The sequence below is a fragment of the Salmo trutta genome, chromosome 19 (assembly GCF_901001165.1).
Source record: "Salmo trutta chromosome 19, fSalTru1.1, whole genome shotgun sequence".
In the NCBI taxonomy this organism is placed as follows: domain Eukaryota; kingdom Metazoa; phylum Chordata; class Actinopteri; order Salmoniformes; family Salmonidae; genus Salmo; species Salmo trutta.
This window is the reverse complement of record NC_042975.1, coordinates 53,912,667-53,931,489: the sequence shown is the minus strand read 5'-3', so window position 1 is coordinate 53,931,489 and position 18,823 is coordinate 53,912,667. Positions and strand designations below refer to the sequence as shown.

The following is an 18,823-nucleotide window of genomic DNA, read 5'->3' as shown; positions in this document are numbered from 1 at the left end:
TTTTCAATCTCTCCCTATCCCAGTTTGTTGTTCCCACATGCTTCAAAATGGCCTGTAACTGAACTAAATTACTATTGCCCCGTAGCACTCACTTTTGTCGTCATGAAGTGCTTTGAGAGACTAGTCAAGGATCATATCACCTCCACCTTACCTGTCACCCTAGACCCACTTCAATTTGCTTACCGCCCCAATAGATCCACAGACGATGCAATTGCCATCACTCTGCACACTGCCATATTGCACCTGGATAAGAGGAATACCTATGTAAGAGTGCTGTTCATTGACTACAGCTCAGCATTCAACACCATAGTACCCTCCAAGCTCATCATTAAGCTTGAGGCCCGTCTCAACCCCGCCCTGTGCAACCTCAGGAGGCTGAAGACATTGGGCTTGTCACCTAAAACCCTCACAAACTTTTACAGATGCATAATTGAAAGCATCATAACCGCTTGGTACGGCAACTGCACCACCCATAACCGCAGGGCTCTCCAGAGGGTGGTGCGGTCTGCACAACGCATCACCTGGGGCAATCTACCTGCCCTCCAGGACACCTACAGCACCCGATGTCACAGGAAGGCCAAAAAGATCATCAAGGACAACCCCCACCCGAGCCACTGCCTGTTCACCCCTCTACCAGCCAGAAGGCGAGGTCAGTACAGGTACATCAAAGCTGGGACCGACAGACTGAAAAATAGCTTCTATCTCAAGGCCATCAGACTGTAAAACAGCCATTACTAACACAGTGAGGCTGCTGCCTACATTCAGACTTGAAATCATTGGTCACTTTAATAAATGGATCACTAGTCACTTTAATAATGCCACTTAAATAATGTTTACATACAGACATGTGACTAACAGAAATGGAATAATGTGTCCCTGAACAAATGGGGGGGTCAAAATCAAAAGTAACAGTTAGTTTCTGGTGTGGCCACCAGTGCAGAGCATCTCCTCCTCATGGACTGCACCAGATTTGCCAGTTCTTGCTGTGAGATGTTACGCCACTCTTCCACCAAGGCACCTGCAAGTTCCCAGACATTTCTGGGGGGAATGGCCCTAGCCCTCACCCTCCGATCCAACAGGTCCCAGACGTGCTCAATGGGATTGAGATCTGAGCTCTTCGCTGGCCATGGCAGAACACTGACATTCTTCTTGCAGAAATCACGGACAGAACGAGCAGTATGGTTGGTGGCATTGTCATGCTGGAGGGTCATGTCAGGATGAGCCTGCAGGAAGGGTACCAGGGAGGAGGATGTCTTCCCTGTAATGCACAGCGTTAAGATTGCCTGCAATGACAAGCTCAGTCCGATGATGCTGTGACACACCGCCCCAGACCATGATGGACCCTCCACCAACAAATCGATCTCGCTCCAGAGTACAGGCCTCGGTGTACAGGCCTCCTGTCTGGTCTAGCGACGGTGGGTTTGTGCCCATAGGCGACGTTGTAGCCAGTGATGTCTGGTGAGGACCTGCCTTACAACAGGCCTACAAGCCCTCAGTCCAGGCTCTCTCAGCCTATTGTGGACAGTCTGAGTTGTGATGGAGGGATTGTGCGTTCCTGGTGTAACTCGGGCAGTTGTTGTTGCCATCCTGTACCTGTCCCGCAGGTGTGATGTTCGGATGTACCGATCCTGTGCAGGTGTTGTTAGACATGGTCGCATGTGGCTCAGTTGGTAGAGCATGGTGTTTGCAACGCCAGGGTTGTGGGTTCGATTCCCACAGGGGACCAGTACGGATTTTTTTTAAATGAAATTTATGCATTCACTACTTTAAGTCGCTCTGGATAAGAGCGTCTGCTAAATGACTAAAATGTCTGCCACTGCGAGGATGATCAGCTGTCCATCCTGTCTCCCTGTAGCACTGTCTTAGGCGTCTCACAGTACAGACATTGCAATTTATTGCCCTGGCCACATCTGCAATCCTCATGGCTCCTTGCAGCATGCCTAAGGCACGTTCACGTGTAGGGACCCTGGGCATCTTTCGTTTGGTGTTTTTCAGAGTCAGTAGAAAGGCCTCTTTAGTGTCCTAAATTTTCAGAACTGTGACATTAATTGCCTACCGTCTGTAAGCTGTTAGGGTTTTAACGACCGTTCCACAGGTGCATGTTCATTAATTGTTTATAATTCATTGAACAAGCATGGGAAACAGTGTTTAAACCCTTTACAATGAAGATCTGTGAAGATTTTAGGATTTTTACAAATTATGTTTGAAAGACAGGGTCCTGAAAAAGGGACGTTTCTTTTTTTGCTGAGTTTATAGATTCTTATTCCATTCCTTTACTTAGATTGTGTGTATTAGGTAGTTGTTGGGGAATTGTTAGATTACTTGTTAGATATTGCTGCACTGTCGGAACTAGAAGCACAAGCATTTCGCTACATTCGCAATAACATCTGCTAACCATGTGTATTTCACCTCCTCACCCTCTCCTCTCTCTCCTCTCTCACCTACAGTTTCCTGCTTCAAACTTAAGTATAATTCTACAATTTCTGATTCCTGTAGTGACATATCTATCCCTGGCCATGAGGAAACCCACAGGTTCAGATGTGATTAAATCAAAAGGAAGGATATAATCCAGATACAAGGATCCCATAGGGATAATCTGAGAGTTGAGTTGGGGTGTGTGCTGAAAGAGTAGGATCACAAACATCTTCAGTTGAGAACTAACTCTGTTTGACCACAAGCTGTTGTTATAGCATCAACCCCATCAAGGTCACAACTGTGACCTCTTCACCTTTCCCTGCAGTGAGATCAGCACTTCTTTCACCTTTTCACCTCTCGTGTGAGATCAGCACTCTGAGGCTTGATGCCATTTTCCTTCAAGAGTGGATGAATAACGTGCCTTCAGTTTGTTCAATAATGCACCGGGGCTAGACTGGGAAGAAGAGATAATACTTCATGCTTTCTCTGTTAAAGGTCATCTTATGTAACATCAACATGACGTCCCCATAACATCATCACTTTGTCCCCATTGCATCAACATGATATCCAACACCATAACCTTAAAAACGTTTACCTTTTAACATAAGCCTTTGTCATAATGTCATAACCTTTGGCCTATGTCATAATGTCACCATAATGTCTCCATAACGCCTTCATAACGTACCGATAACATCACCATTTTGTCCCCATTACATCAACATAATGTCAACATAATATCCAACACCATAACCTTACAAACGTTTACCTTTTAACATAAGCCTTTGTCATAATGTCACCATAATGTCTCCATAACGTAATGTTTGATCCAGGTAAAGCACTGATTGGTCCTCTAGGAATAGCCTGATTACTGTAATTTATAACATTGTTAACTTGGACAGGGGTGCTCCCTTATATGTCTGCTCTGTCTCCCTGTCTGGTCTGTCTTCCTGTACCTGTGTCTTTGTCTTGTCTTTGACCATGTCTGGTCTGTCTACCTATTTCCCTGTACCTGTCTACTTGTCTCCCTGTACCTGTCTCTCTATCTGGACTGACTCCATGTTGCCCTGTCTGGTATGGCTCCCATTCTTCCTGTCTGGTCTGTCGCCTTGGCTGGTCTGTCTGGACTGCCTCCCTGTCTGGTCTGTCTGGACTGTCTCCCTGTCTGGTCTGTCTACCTGTCTCCCTGTCTGGTCTGACTCCCTGTACCTGTCTCCCTGTTTCCCTGTCTGGTCTGTCTCCTTGTGTCCCTGTTGCCCAGTCTGGTCTCTCTCCCTGTCTGGTCTTTCTCCCTGTACCTGTCTCCTTGTCTTATATCTTCCTGTTATTGTCTTGTCTGTTTGGTCTGTAGAGACGGAAGGTCATGTCTCTGAGCAGAGCAGAGGGGAGCTTCTGTGTCCAGCTGCTGTAGCTAGTTAGTTATATAATCACCCCTGTTTCAGTGCCAGTACCCCATCCTTCCCTTGAATGTCAAAGTCTAGCAAGGGGTTGGGATGGGTTGGTTATCTCATTAGGGTGTTATTTAAAGTGTTTCCCTCCTGCTCTGTGTCCTGCAGCAACACTAAGAGGTTTAAAGAGTCCTCTTCTCTGTCCTTCCTGAAGTCCCATACTGTACTGTACAGGGCCAGACTGGAGTGACTGATCACAGCCAGGACGCAGCTCCTCACGCAACATTGCAACATCTTCTCTACTCTTTTCTTCTGTCTCTTGGTTCTCTGAGGGACACAGAGCCAGGGAGTTGGACAGGGACTGCAGCTCCCTCAGTCCCCTAGCAACCTACCTTCTCTACGGGAGAACCTCAGGACCTCTGCATCCATCAGCTCTCCAGAACCCAACCTAATCCAGCAGAACTACCCTATCTCACCCAAAAGGGTGACAGCAGAGTCAGTCAGAAAAAACAGGCTCTACTCTACCTCTACAGGTCATTGATCACAGCCCAGCTTTCCGGTAACCAGTACTCATCCCTCAGAAGGCGAGAGGCTCCATCGACCGTCCCTCTTCTCAGCCCAGCGCCACCTCCCAGACATGGGGAACCACGGCTCTAACCTGGATGATATCCTGGCAGAGGATATGCACCACTGGTACAACAAGTTTATGAAGGAGTCTCCGTCAGGACTCATCACGCTGTTTGAACTCAAGGGCATGCTGGGTCTGCGGGGGATGAACGAGAACGCTACCAGCTACGTGGACCAAGTCTTCTTCACCTTCGACATGGACGGGGTGAGATGATGATGATGAAGACACACACGTTTATAGAGGGACTGGGAGTGACAGTGCATTAGGATGGTATAAAGCCAATATAAGTAATGTATTTCAAGTGTATGTTAATGTGGGACCTCTATTGTGACATCATGTGACTTTTATTTTGACATTCTATTCTGTGTGTTGGGAGAAGAGCAGGGGTAATTGGGTCAGTCTTGAGTTTGGAGTTACTGCAGGTGCTACGTTCTATGTTCTCTCTATTATTTTATCTATTTTGTCTCTTACTCAGTCTGCTTAGCTTTCACTGGAGCTGCAGGTCCCTGGTCCCAGATCTGTTTATGCATGATGTGTTTGGCATAATTAATGAAAAGGAGTGGGCATAAATAGACTAGCACTCAGGCTTGCAGGACCTTACAGTAGGTGTGCCATAGTTTCTTTCTGCAGACTGCACTATTGAGTTGGATGCAGAGATGCAATTGCTGTCATCTGCAGTTTTAATGCATCGGAGTGCATTTTAATGCATTGGAGTGCATTTTCAGAGTGCATGACAATTTCAATTGTAGACTATAGCATGTGAGATGTGGAAGATGGCAGAGCCACTTATGACACTAATATGCGAACATGCTTTAATATAGAGCTAAGAGCTGAACGGTCAGCTGAGAGAACAGGAGCTTCCATTGGCTCACACACCAATGTGCTTACAGAGCCACTGTGTAGGGCCAATATACCTCAGCGGAGCCTGTGTGTGTTTATAGTGTTCTAAGTAGATTTGTGTGTGGTGTGTTTTCTGTAGGAGAATGTGTGAGGAATGAGCTGAGTTAAAGCAACTGAAGGCAATAAACAACTTATTTGGTAGAAAATGGTCAATGTGGCATTGGTATTTGACAGAAACATTTATTCTAGAGTCAAATTGTAGTACGTGTAAATAGGATAATTTTTGTCATAAAGTCAGTCTCGTCCAAAACTGCGATTTATGAGATCATTAAGAAAAAAATTGTATGTCACAGAATGAAGGGTACCGTAACAGTTTTCCTTGGGTTGGATTTATTTCAATCCAGCCCACATGCCCACGACCCGATCATTGCGTATAAATCATTTCAAATTTCTTATATTAAGCAAACCAGATGGCACGATTTAATTTTTTATTTATGGATAGCCAGGGGAACACTCCAACAGACATAATTGACAAAAGAAGCATGGGTTTTATTGAGTCCACCAGATCAGAGGCAGTTGGGATGACCAGGGATGTTCTCTTGAATTTGACAATTTTCCTGTCCTGCTAAGCATTCAAAGTGTAACAAGTACTTTTGAGGATTAGGGAAAATGTATGGAGTAAAAGTACATTATTTTCTTTGGGAATGTAGTGAAGTAAAAGTTGGCTAAAATATAAATAGTAAAGTACAGATACCCCCAAAAAACGACTTAAGTAGTATTTTAAAGTATTTTTACTTAAGTACTTTACACCACTGCAAATCTGTTTGTGCTTTTGCCTACTCCATTGTCATTGTCAAGCTAAACAAAATGATTGGCATGACAATTCCCAGCCTGGCCTCAGGGCGATACAAAATATACTTCATGTATTTCTGAGCACCTCCAAGACGTATGATACCTACTAATGGTCTAGTTACTTTAGGCAGAAAGGCAAGTAGGGAGGTTGATTGTGGAGAGAGGCTCATATTTTAGCCAGGGACCTTTCTATTGCAACGAATCCTTCAGAACTAACCTGCTTCATCCAGGGAAGGCTAACCCATTTAGCCTGAATTAAACTGCTGATCCGCCAGTTGAGGACCAACTAAATCAAGCTCCCTCTTGCAAAGATTGCATCATCATCACCTTCATTTGCAGAAGACATCTGATTAATTATTTTTTATACATTTTATTTTTGTGTGTTAAAAAATGGTAATGTTAAAATATATCACATTACACAACGACAGAATGTATTTTAAACTTCATGCAATGTAACACTTCTGTATGACTAATAATAAAAAATATATCGATATGAGTGGGAAAAAAGGTGCACACCAAAGATGGCATTAACGATAAGTAATAAAATAAAGACTGTATTTCTAAAAGCCTATTTCACACCATAGTCTTCTGAATTTGCTAGATAACTTTTCTTTCATTTTGATTTTGGCACAAATGAAAATGTGTCACTGCCTAGCCCTTGGATTGATGTTTCAGCATTGTCTCAATGAAGAGTTCGTTGTTCAACTTTATTTAACTAGGCAAGTCAGTTAAGAACAAATTCTTATTTTACAATGACCGCCTACTATAATTCATATGGTATTGTACTACAGCTATTACTTTCCTATTGTAACCTAATGTAATATATCATTCTAAAAGGAGTGTTACAGATTTACATACAGAATAATATGAATTGCCTTGAGACCACGTTGCAATTCCATAAGGAGTTGGCAAGAGAGCAAAAACAGACTGGCACCAGGCAAGTGGAGTAGAATTTCTGACACAAAAACTGCTGAGTAGACGTAGGAGCAGAGATTGTGATCTTTAAATGTGCGTGCTGAGGGAGTGACACAGCTCTAACGTTATCACAGAAAGACACTTAATAGATTAACCTGCTAATTACCTATGTACTGTAGGTAATCTGGGGATCATACCCAACTACAGTTAATTGACCTACAGTACGCTGACAATGGAAGAGTAGTAAAGTACACACAGCAGAGAAATGAGGTTTTGTTATTTTTTTGGTTCGGTTTCGGTTTACATTGTCCAGAACAGACTGGACATGTTGGTATGATAAACTATGTGGGATTCCTCCTTCAGGGGTTGTTCCCACCAGGTGAGTGATCTAAGTGTGCCGTTCTCGAAGTGTGTCATTAGCTAAGTCTCTTAGTTGGCACGGGCTCAATGGAAAGCTTCGTACAGATGGAGAGAGCTTTAGTGGTGGTGCTGTCGTCAGGGGTGGATGTGCTGACCAAGAAGGACAGAACACGGGTAAACCCAGGACATGACACCCACCTACAGTAGGACAGGTAAACTAGGTTAAACTTTATGGTGCATCCAGTGTTCCTAAGACCATGTGTCCAGAGATATATTTAGATATACAGTATGGCTCTGTATGTATCTAATATATGTAATTACAGAAGGCGAGATATATTAAATCAAATATAGTATTCTGTGCACTGAGGAGACATTGTTTTGACAAAATGGCTGCAATGGCGTGCAGAAGTATTGTTGTTTGTACCCTTTCTTCACCCTTTCTCTCTCTTTCTCTATCTTTGTTTTAGGACGGGTACATAGATTTTGTAGAGTACATCGCAGCCATCAGTCTGATGCTGAAGGGAGAAATCAACCAGAAACTCAAGTGGTACTTCAAATTGTTTGACCAGGACGGCAACGGGAAAATCGACAAGGATGAGTTGGAGACAATATTCACGGTAATATAGGCTACACATCTAAAGCGGTCAAGTCTTATGCTAATTGACTAAATCATTTAGGTAAAGGACAGGTATTTGTTGGATGTACGAGGCCTGCCAGGATTCTTTACCATGCTCCCATCAGCACTATGAAACCTACTGTGTGCATGACTAGAGCAAGCTGCAAGAGGCTTAGCTTAGCCTTAGTTGACTTCAAGACAGGGTGACATCACCATGCAAGGCTAATGCTATTCTATTTTGCTAACCATATCCACAACAAGTAGTGTACAACAACACTGCTTATCAGGGCTTCTAAACATGAATCAACATCATGTCTTAAAAACTTAAAAAAACACCAGGTTGGTGACTTCCCATGACATAAAAAGTAATGGTTAATTTAACAACTTCCTGGAAAAAGTTGAATGGCATCCAATCTAATCCTCAAATGTTAATTTTAAATAGTCAAAATAGAAGGCATCAAGGGAGATTCATTTAAAGAAGTAGGTTGGATTGAACTTGAAATTGGACGAAACAAGGCCACTTATTTAATCTGTGGAGATGAGCTCAACTAATCCCTCCCTCACACAGAGAGAGACAGGAAGGAACTCCCATGCTGTGACCTCAATGGTGGAATGACCTCATTGGTGGTGACCTCATTGCATTGGTGGTGTGACAGAGTTAGAAGTGATAAAAAGGTACAAAGCCCCTCAGACCATAGATTCTATACTGAACAAAAATATGAACACAAAATGCTGGTCCCATGTTTCATGAATTGAAATAAAAGATCCCCGAAATGTTCCATACGCACAAAAAGCTTATTTCTCTCAAATGTTGTGCACAAATTTCTCCATTGCCAAGATAATCTATCCACCTGACAGGTGTGGCATATCAAGAAGCTAATTAAACAGCATGATCATTACACAGGTGCACCTTGTGCTGGGGGCAATAAAAGGCCACTTTAAAGTGTGCAGTATTGTCACACAACACAATGCCACAGATGTCTCAAATTTTGAGGGAGCGTGCAATTGGCATGCTGACTGCAGGAATGTCCACCAGAGCTGTTGCCCGATAATTTAATGTTAATTTCTCTACCATAAGCCACCTTCATTGTTGTTTTAGAGAATTTGGTAGTACGTCCAACCGACCTCAAAACCTCAGACCATGTGTAACCACGCAAGCCCAAGATATACACATCCAGCTTCTTCACCTGCGGGATCCTCTGAGACCAGCCACCCATACAGCTGAGGAAACTGTGGTTTTGTGCAACCAAAGAACCAGAAAACATCTCAGGGAAGCTCATCTGTGTGCTCGTCGACCTTACTAGGGTCTTGACCTGACTGCAGTTCGGCATCGTAATTGACTTTAGTGGGCAAATGCTCACTTTCGCTGGCCACTGGCACACTGGAGAAGTGTGCTCTTCATGGATGAATCCCGATTTCAACTGTACCGGGCAGATGGCAGAAAGCGTGTATGGCTTTGTGTGGGTGAGCGGTTTGCTGATGTCAACGTTGTGAACAGAGTGCCCCATCATGGCGGTGGGGTTATGGTATGGGCAGGCATAAGCTACAGTAAATGAACCCAATTTAATTTTATCGATGGCAATTTGAATTCACAGAGGTACCGTGACGAGATCCTGAGGCCCATTGTCGTGCCATTCATCCGCCGCCATCACATCATGTTTCAGCATGATGTGATGCTGAAACACAATTCCTGGAAGCTGAAAATGTCACAGTTCTTCCATCGCCTGCATACTCATTAGACATGTCACCCATTGAGCATGTTTGGAATGCTCTGGATTGATGTTAATGACAGCGTGTTCCAGTTCACACCAATATTCAGCAACTTCGCACAGCCATTGAAGGGGAGTGGGACAACATTCCACAGGCCACAATCAACAGCCTGAAACTCCATGCGAAAGAGATGTGTTGAGATGGTGGTCACACCAGATACTGCATTTAGGATTTCCTTATATGAACTGTAAAATCCTTGAAAATGTTGCATGTTTCGTTTATATTTTTGTTCAGTGTGTAATATATACTACATATATAATATACAGTATACTGTACATACAGTGCACTCTGAAAATATTCAGTATTCAGCTTTATAAAAAAAAACATCAATCTACACACAATAACCCATAATGACAAAGCAAAAACAGATTTTTAGAAATGTTAGCAAATTCATAAAAAAACGGAAATACTTTATTTACATAAGTATTCAGACCCTTTGCTATGAGACTTGAAATTAATCTCAGGTGCATTCTGTTTCTAATGATCATCCTTGATGTTTATACAACTTGATAGGAGTCCACCTGTGGTAAATTAAATTGATTGGACATGATTTGGAAAGGCACACACCTGTCTATATAAGGTCCCACAGTTGACAGTGCATGTTAGAGCAAAAACCAAGCCATGAGGTCAAAGGAATTGTCTGTAGAGCTCCGAGACAGGATTGTGTCGAGGCACAGATCTGGGAAAGGGTACCAAAACATTTCTGCAGCATTTGAAGGTCCCCAAAAACACAGTGGCCTCCATCATTCTTAAATGGAAGCAGTTTTGATCCACCAAGACTCTTCCTAGAGCTGGCCACCCAGCCAAACTGAGCAATTGGGGGAGTAGGGCCTTGCTCAGGGAGGTGACCAAGAACCCAATGGTCATTCCGACAGAGCTCCAGAATTCCTCTGTGGAGATGGGAGAACCTTCCAGAAAGACAACCATCTCTGCGGCACTCAACCAATTAGGCCTTTATGATAGAGTGGCCAGACGGAAGCCACTCCACAGTAAAAGGCACTTGACAGCTCGCTTGGAGTTTGCCAAAAGGCACCTAAAGACTCTCAGACCATGAGAAACAAGATCCTCTTCTCTGATGAAACAAAGATTGAACTCTGGCCTGAATGCCAAGCATCACATCTGGAGCAAACCTGGCACCATCCCTACGGTGAAGGATGGTGGTGGCAGCATCATGCTGTGGGGATGTTTTTCAGCGGCAGGGACTAGGAGACTAGTCAGGATCGAGGGAAAGATGACCGGAGCAAAGTACAGAGAGATCCTTGATGAAAACCTGCTCCAGAGCACTTAGGCCTTCAGACTGGGGCGAAGGGTCAACTTCCAACAGACACTCCTTACCTGACAGAGCTTGAGAGGATCTGCAGAGAAGAATGGGAGAAACTCTCCAAATACAGGTGTTAAGCTTTTAGCGTCATACTCAAGAAGACTCAAGGCTGTAATCGCTGCCAAAAGGTGCTTCAACAAAGGGTCTGAATACTTATGTAAATTTGATATTTCAGCAAATAATTAAAAAAAACTGTTTTTGCTTTGTCATTATGGGGTATTGTGTGTAGATTGATGAGGGGGGAAAAACTATTTAATCAATTTTAGAATAAGGCTGTAATATAACAAAATGTGGAAGGGGTCTGAATACTTTCAGAGTGCACTGTATGTACAGTATACTGTATAGTATATATGTAGCATATATTTTGTATAGTTTTTTACTGCACCGGTCAACCATAGGAGGACTCAGGAGCCCGTTTTCAATTAGTGTAGACAGCCTGCTGCTGTCGCTCTGCTAATCATCAGATGGGGGGAGGTAAGGAGTTAGGGGGCCCATTGGGTAACTGGGGGGCACTGCCTTGATTGGTTAACTGATAAGTAAAAAAAACTGTATAATAAATAAATGTGACTGGTCAGTTGTGCGAGACAGGGGCTGAGCCCAAGATGCAAAAAAATATATAGAATTACGTAAATGTTGTTATTATTGTATTATTAACTACAGGAGCCTGGTCTCAATGTTCAAAATACACCAGAGATTTTGCTATTTGCTTGAGTAATTGGAGATGGAAGGGAGTTCCTTGCGATCATGGCTCTGTATAATACTGTGCGTTGCCGTGAATTAGTTTTGGACTTGGGTAATGTAAAGAGACCCCTGGTAGCATGTCTTGCTGGGTATGTATGGGTATTTGAGCTGAATGTTATTTGATAATGCAAATAATCATATTTTTCATAACTATAAGAGAAGCAATTAATCTCTCATCAACCCTCTACCATGAAAGACTGTCATGCATGTTGTTGATGTTAGTTTGGTATGTGCTGTTAAGGGCAAGTCGTGCTGCTTTGTTTTGAGCCAGCTGCAGCTTTGCTAGGTCTTCCTTTGCTGCACTTTACCATAATCAAAATGGGACCATATTAGAGCCTGAACAACTTGTACAGTTGATCTGTGTCAAATGCACAGATTTTTTTTTATATAACAGACATACCCCTCCACATCTTCACAACAACTTTGTCAATATGACTTGACCATGATAATTGTGACTCGTTTCAGGAAACTATGCGTATGTCGCGGGTCACTACTTCACATGAGAGCCATTTGAACGTAGTCTTTTTTTTTTATTAATCAAAATGCGTTTTTTTTGCCAGAAATGCTTTCTGGAACATGTGAACTTTCATGTGCCTTAATAAGAAACTTGTATGCCATCTGTAAATACGTATACAATTGTTAAATTACGAGTCCAGTTGGTTTAGTCACAGAAAAAAACAGCAACCTTCCCGCTAGCCATCATTGCCTGAGATAATGAGTGGGCTGGACATGCCGAGAGATGAGTTCAGATTGGTCTGCCATATAGCACGCTTCTGTCTTTTTAAAAATATATTGATTCGTAGAACTGCATAAGTGTTGCGCTCCACTTTCTGGAGGACCGAGTTTTGAAACCAGTGGAATTAGAGCAAGATAGCTAAGGAGATAGAGAAAACACCTGTCTCTGGATTACATCTTCACACTAAGGGCGGCAACCATGGCGTCCGTGACAGCTAGAAGCGTCCAACCATGATGTATACGGGTAAGATAGTCTAGCTAGCTACATTTTCAGAAATTACATGTTTATAATTTTGACAAAGTTGTATTCATTTCAAATTAAAGTGCACTGTTAGCTAGCTAGCTAATGTTACATGTATGATCTTATTATTCATATGTCAGAGCCATTTTCTTGGCTAGTTATAGCCTAATGTTAGCTGGCTAACATTGAACCTGTTTGGTTAGCTACCTGCAGATTCATGGAGGGTAGTAACGTCATGAGTTGGGATTATGGTTGATTGTTTACCTAGCTGTCTAGCTGCATGTCTTAACAAAAGACTCCACTATGCAAGTAACGTGCGTTCGTAAATTCAGTCGGGCCATCTATTCCGATTTCAGAGCACTCTCGTCTGAGTGTGCCAGAGCGCAGAATAACTGATGAATTTACAAACACTCAACACCTGTTGAATATGGCCGGTGTCAGTAAACGTCAGCAAAAAAGTGTAATTAAATTGTTGCCAGCAGCACAGTTACAGCCACCAATGCTCTGGATAACATGAAAAATGCCTAACCAGCTCTGCTAGGGCGAGTAAAATGGTCAGAGTGGGGTGTTCTCTCATTTGTGTCTGGAAGTAGCTAGCAAGCAAGCCAATGTTAGCTTAGGTGCTTGGCTACCATTGTGAGGTCAGAACACGTGGATCAACCCTACTCATCGGCCAGTGCGTCCAGTGTGCTCTCTGAACGCTCCGAGAGCGCAACCCTCTGAATTTACAGACGGAAAATCTGTCAGCACAGTTGTAGTCACCAACGCTCTGGATAACATAAAAGCAGCCTAGCCAGCTCTGCTAGGGAGAGTAATGTTCAGTGAGCTGTTATCTAATTTGTGTCTGGAAGTAGCTAGCAAGTCAGCGAATTAGCTTCGGTGCTTGACTGCTGCTGTTAGTACAGAACCCTCGGATCAACCCTTAAAGATCGGGCTAAAGCTTAAGAGGATGTGAACGATGCTGAGTGGGTGTAGACAAAGATGAGCTCTCTAGTTGGTACCAAAACATTCAAAGGCCATTTTCTCAAAAGTGGGGTTACAAGTTTATCAACTTTCAAAGCAGAATTGCTTTCCCATTGTTCCTCAGATGCAGTGTATGATATACCATTTTTTTTAGCTCTGTGTCTCTGCTTTTATCCAATGTAAAAAACACAATTTCAAATTTTGCTACATACGACTGAATCAAGGCGGTCAGTCACAATTGACCATCCAATGTTATACCTAGGAGTTTAGCTTCCTCAACTTGCAAAACTCACCACTGGTGTGCATGGCCAAAGAGTTATATTTTTATGTCATCTGACCATAGCACCGGTTCCAATTCAAGTGCCAATGCTGTTTAGCAAACTCCAGGTATTTACATTTGTTGGATGACATGAAAAAAGAGCTCTTTGACCACGCACTCCAGTGCTGGGTTTTGTGTCAAAAGAGAGATGCTTATGCAGAATAAAATATCATACCTACTGTAAAATAAGGTGGTGGAACTCTGATGTTATGGGGCTGTTTTGCTTCCACTGATCCTAGGGCCCCTGTTAAGGTCAACGGTGTCATAATTAAAAACATATATATTTTTTTACCATTATTTAACTAGGCAAGTCAGTTAAAAACAATTCTTATTTACAATGACGTCCTACCAAAAGGCCTCCTGCTGGGACGGCTGGGAATAAAAAAGAAAAATATAGGACAAAACACATATCACAACAAGAGAGACACCACAATACTACATAAAGAGAGACCTAAGACGGCAACATAGCATGGCAGCAGCACAACATGGCAGCAGCACAACATGGTAGCAGCACAACATGGTAGCAGCACACAACATGGTACAAACATTGTTGGGCACAGACAACAGCACAAAGGAATGAAGGTAGAAACAACAATACATCAGCCACAACTGTCAGTAAGAGTGTCCATGATTGAGTCTTTGAATGAAGAGATGGAGATAAAACTGTCCAGTTTGAGTGTTTTTCGCAGCTCGATCCAGTTGCTAACTGCAGTGAACTGAAAAGACGAGTGACCCAGGGATGTGTGTGCTTTGGGGACCTTTAACAGAATGTGACTGGCAGAATGAGTGTTGTATGTGGAGGATGAGGGCTGCAGTAGGTATCTCAGCTAGGGGGAGTGAGGCCTAAGAGGGTTTTATAAATAAGCATCAACCAGTGGGTCTTGCGACGGGTACACAGAGATGACCAGTTTACAGAAGAGGGCAGTGATGTGTCCTGTAAGGAGCATTAGTGGCAAATCTGATGGCCGAATGGTAAAGAACAGCTAGCTGCACAAGAGCACCCTTCCCTGCCGATCTATGAATTACGTCTCCGTAATCTAACATGGGTAGGATTGTCATCTGAATCAGGGTTAGTTTGGCAGCTGGGGTGAAAGAGGAGTGATTACAATAGAGGAAACCAAGTGTAGATTTAACCTTAGCCTGCAGATTTGATATGTGCTGAGAGAAGGACAGTGTACCGTCTAGCCATGCTCCCAAGTACTTGTATGAGTTGACTACCTCAAGCTCTAAACCCTCAGAGGTAGTAATCACACCAGTGGGGAGAGGGGCATTCTTCTTACCAAACCACATTACCTTTGTTTTGGAGGTGTTCAGAACAAGGTTAAGGGCAGAGAAAGCTTGTTGGACACTAGGAAAGCTTTGTTGTAGAGTGTTTAACACAAAATTCGGGGAGGGGGCAGCTGAGTATAGGACTGTATCAACTGCATATAAATGGATGAGAGAGCTTCCTACTGCCTAAGCTATGTTGTTGATTTAAATTGAGAAGAGCGCGGGGCCTAGGATCGAGCCTTGAGGTACTCCCTTGGTGACAGGTAGTGGCTGTGACAGCAGATCTTCTGACTTTATACACTGCACTCTTTGAGAGAGGTAGTTAGCAAACCAGGCCAAAGACCCCTTAGAGACACTAATACTCCTTAGCTGGCCCACAAGAATGGAATGGTCTACGGAATTAAAAGCTTTGGCCAAGTCAATAAAAATAGCAGCACAACATTGCTTCGAATCAAGGGCAATGGGGACATCATTTAGGACCTTTAAGGTTGCAGTGAGGCATGGCTGAGTCAAATAGGAATCCTGACTTAATGAAGTGGCGATTCCAGAACTCAGCCATGTGCTCCTTGTCAGTAAACACCACATCATCAACATTAAGGGACATGGGTAACTGTGAGGAGGAGGGTTTACTCTCCAGGTCTTTAACCATTTCCCAGAACTTCTTGGGGTTAGACCCACAGAGAGAGAACTGCTCCTTAATGTAACTAACTTTGGCCTTCCGGATAGCCTGAGTGCACTTATTTCTCATTTGCCTGAATGAGAGCCAGTCAGCCTGAGTATGCACGTGCGGAGCCTTTCACCAAATTTAATTCTTGAGGTAGAGTAACTCTGTGAGATCACGGTCGAACCAGGGGCTGAACCTGTTTTTAATTCACCTTTTCTGAAAATATAAAAAAAGAAGTCCCAAGCATCTTCGACAGAGGGGTATCAAGGTGATTCTATACCAATTTACAATGCAGGGTCATGAAGGAAGGCTTGCGCATAAACGTTTTGTAGCAAGCAAGCGTCTATGACAAATCAGGACAGGTCGTTTAAACTGAGCAGCCATTACGAACACAAGCTGTAAAACAGTGATCACTAAGGTCATTACAGAAAACACCAGACTGATACATATCAGGATTATTCGTGAGGATGACATCAAGGAGAATGCCTTTTCTGGGTTTATGGAGTCATACCTTGTGAGATTGGTAATAATCTGAGAAAGATTTAGGGAGTCCATTGCTTTAGGACTTGACCAGGTGGTTTAAAGATGTTCCAGTTTAGGTCACCTAGCTCAGTATTGGAATTTATTTTATACAGTCATTTTTGATCTTTATCAAGGGTGTCAATGCTTTTGGACCCTACACCGTATATGTGTCCATGTGCGTAGGTAGATGTCATGCTCTAACGCCAGAGGAGTATACTACGATGCTAGTTAGATATGCTCATGGTTTTCTAAAGCTATCCAGTTTCAGTTAGAATGATGCGATGATGACGCACTTCTCGAGGGGGAGGGAATCTGATTTGGGAATCTGGGACTGTATTCATAAAGTGTCTCAGAGTAGTAGTGCTCTTCTAGAATCAGGTACCCCCTTCCATGTAATCTTATTCATTATATTCTAAAAGGTAAAACTGATCATCAACACTCCTACTCTGAGACACTTTATGAATACGGGCCCTGATCTGATTTCTCAGACACTTAATTTAGGATAAAGGGGAGTTTGCCAGCCCCGAAGCAGGTTAGAGCTGAAGCATTCATTGCCATTGAAATGTACCTGGCTAAAAGGTGAGCCACCTTTGTGTCAACAGTTATCCCGAGTTGAACTCTGAATTGACCAAAGTAAGCTCACTAACTCCTCTATCCCGCTTTGTAGTAAACCCAGTGTTGGAGAGTAGTGAACTACATGTAGTTCAACTAGTAATTTAACTACATTTTGCAGTAGCTTGGTGGTAGTTCAACTAAATTCAAGTCTAGGTATTGCTTTTAGTAGTAAGTAACTTTTATGCCATGTAGTGGTGTAGCTAACTACTGGAGCTAAACACTACTCTTTTTGCAGAAATAAAATATAATAGTAGGCAATCATTTCCTTTCTTTTTTGGCAAAGTAATCTGTTCTTGCAATTTGTCTTCTGACATTTCAGATATACATATGACATTTTTTCACTAAGTAGTTTGGAAGTAATGAATTACTTTTAAAAAAAAACTTTAGTTAAGCAAACTATATTTTCCTTAAGGGTAGCTAGTGTAGCTTAACTTCTTTCAGTGTGAAGTAATTGGTAGCTTGGTAAACTATATTTTCAGAGAGGCGTCCCCACTACTGAGTATACCTTGGTGTGTCTGCCAGGAAACTGGATGAATTAGGTATTGTCATCTCTAGTAAGAAAGCACTGCCAGAGTACATAGCTCCTCCTCTCCTTCCAGAGTGGGGAACCCCGGGACACGAAGCACAAACCTATGACTGTGATTTTCACATCAGTGAGCAAATAATCAAAAGACCAAGCTCAACCATGAAACTTAATTTACGTTTATTTACACTATTCCCTCTCTAAACCTTTATCTGCTATTGAAATGAACAGGTGCAGACTTTGTAGATCTGGCCATATTCAGTATATCTTGAGAGATATGGATCTGATTTCGGGTATGGCGACCGTGAGGTAGTCAGGTGAAGGTGATCCATTTGGCATTCCTTTTCAAAAAAGTATGCCTCTCAAATAGAATAGAACTCGACTCTAAAGTCCAGAAATAACTGAAACGTTAGGCAACTGCATGTTATGGCAAATACTAGATCTAGAAATAAAGATAAACAAACACACCGAAATAACGTGACCATGGACCAAGTAGCTGACGACTTGACTAAGTGAGTTTAGAGACACTTCTAACAGAAATTTTCACTGGCAATGAGAAACTGTCTAAGCAGATAACAGAAATTTGCACTGGCAACTGGGGCATTGGTTTTGGCCCGCATGCTTCCCAAACGGCGTCCTTCCCGAAAGTAGGCATACCAGTAACTGCCAAAATAAAGGAAACACTTGAGTAAACGAGGGATACAAAGTACAATGAGTATACAAAACATTAAGAACACCTGCTCTTTCCATGACAGACTGACAAGGTGAATCCAATTGAAAGCTATGATCCCTTATTTATGTCACTTGTTAAATCCACTTCAATCAGTGTAGATGAAGGGGAGGAGACAGGTTAAAGAAGGATTTTTATGCCTTGAGACATGGACTGTGTATGTGCCATTCAGAGAGTGAATGGGCAAGACAAAATATTTAAGTGCCATTGAACAGGGTATGGTAGTAGGTGCCAGGCACACCAGTTTGAGTGTGTCAATAACTGCAATGTTGCTGGGCCAAGTCTGTCCAATACTATATATATATTTTCTCTTTGTATTGCATAGAGATATAGTCACTGACCAATAAACTGCATTGAAGAGAGTGGCCACTACGGAAGCACCAATAAGGTTGCTCTTTC

At 42.7% G+C, this 18,823-nt stretch overlaps 1 protein-coding gene across 1 annotated transcript in view; it reads left to right on the top strand.

Moving 5' to 3' along the window:
• Nucleotides 1–4,017: 4,017 nt before the first annotated feature.
• Nucleotides 4,018–18,823, top strand: part of guca1d (guanylate cyclase activator 1d) — a 38,708-nt gene continuing 23,902 nt past the window's right edge. The window contains exons 1-2 of the mRNA XM_029701749.1: nucleotides 4,018–4,632; nucleotides 7,863–8,012. Coding sequence (XP_029557609.1) covers nucleotides 4,438–4,632; nucleotides 7,863–8,012 — 345 coding nt within the window. The 5' untranslated portion in view covers nucleotides 4,018–4,437. The remainder of the gene's footprint in view (nucleotides 4,633–7,862; nucleotides 8,013–18,823) is intronic.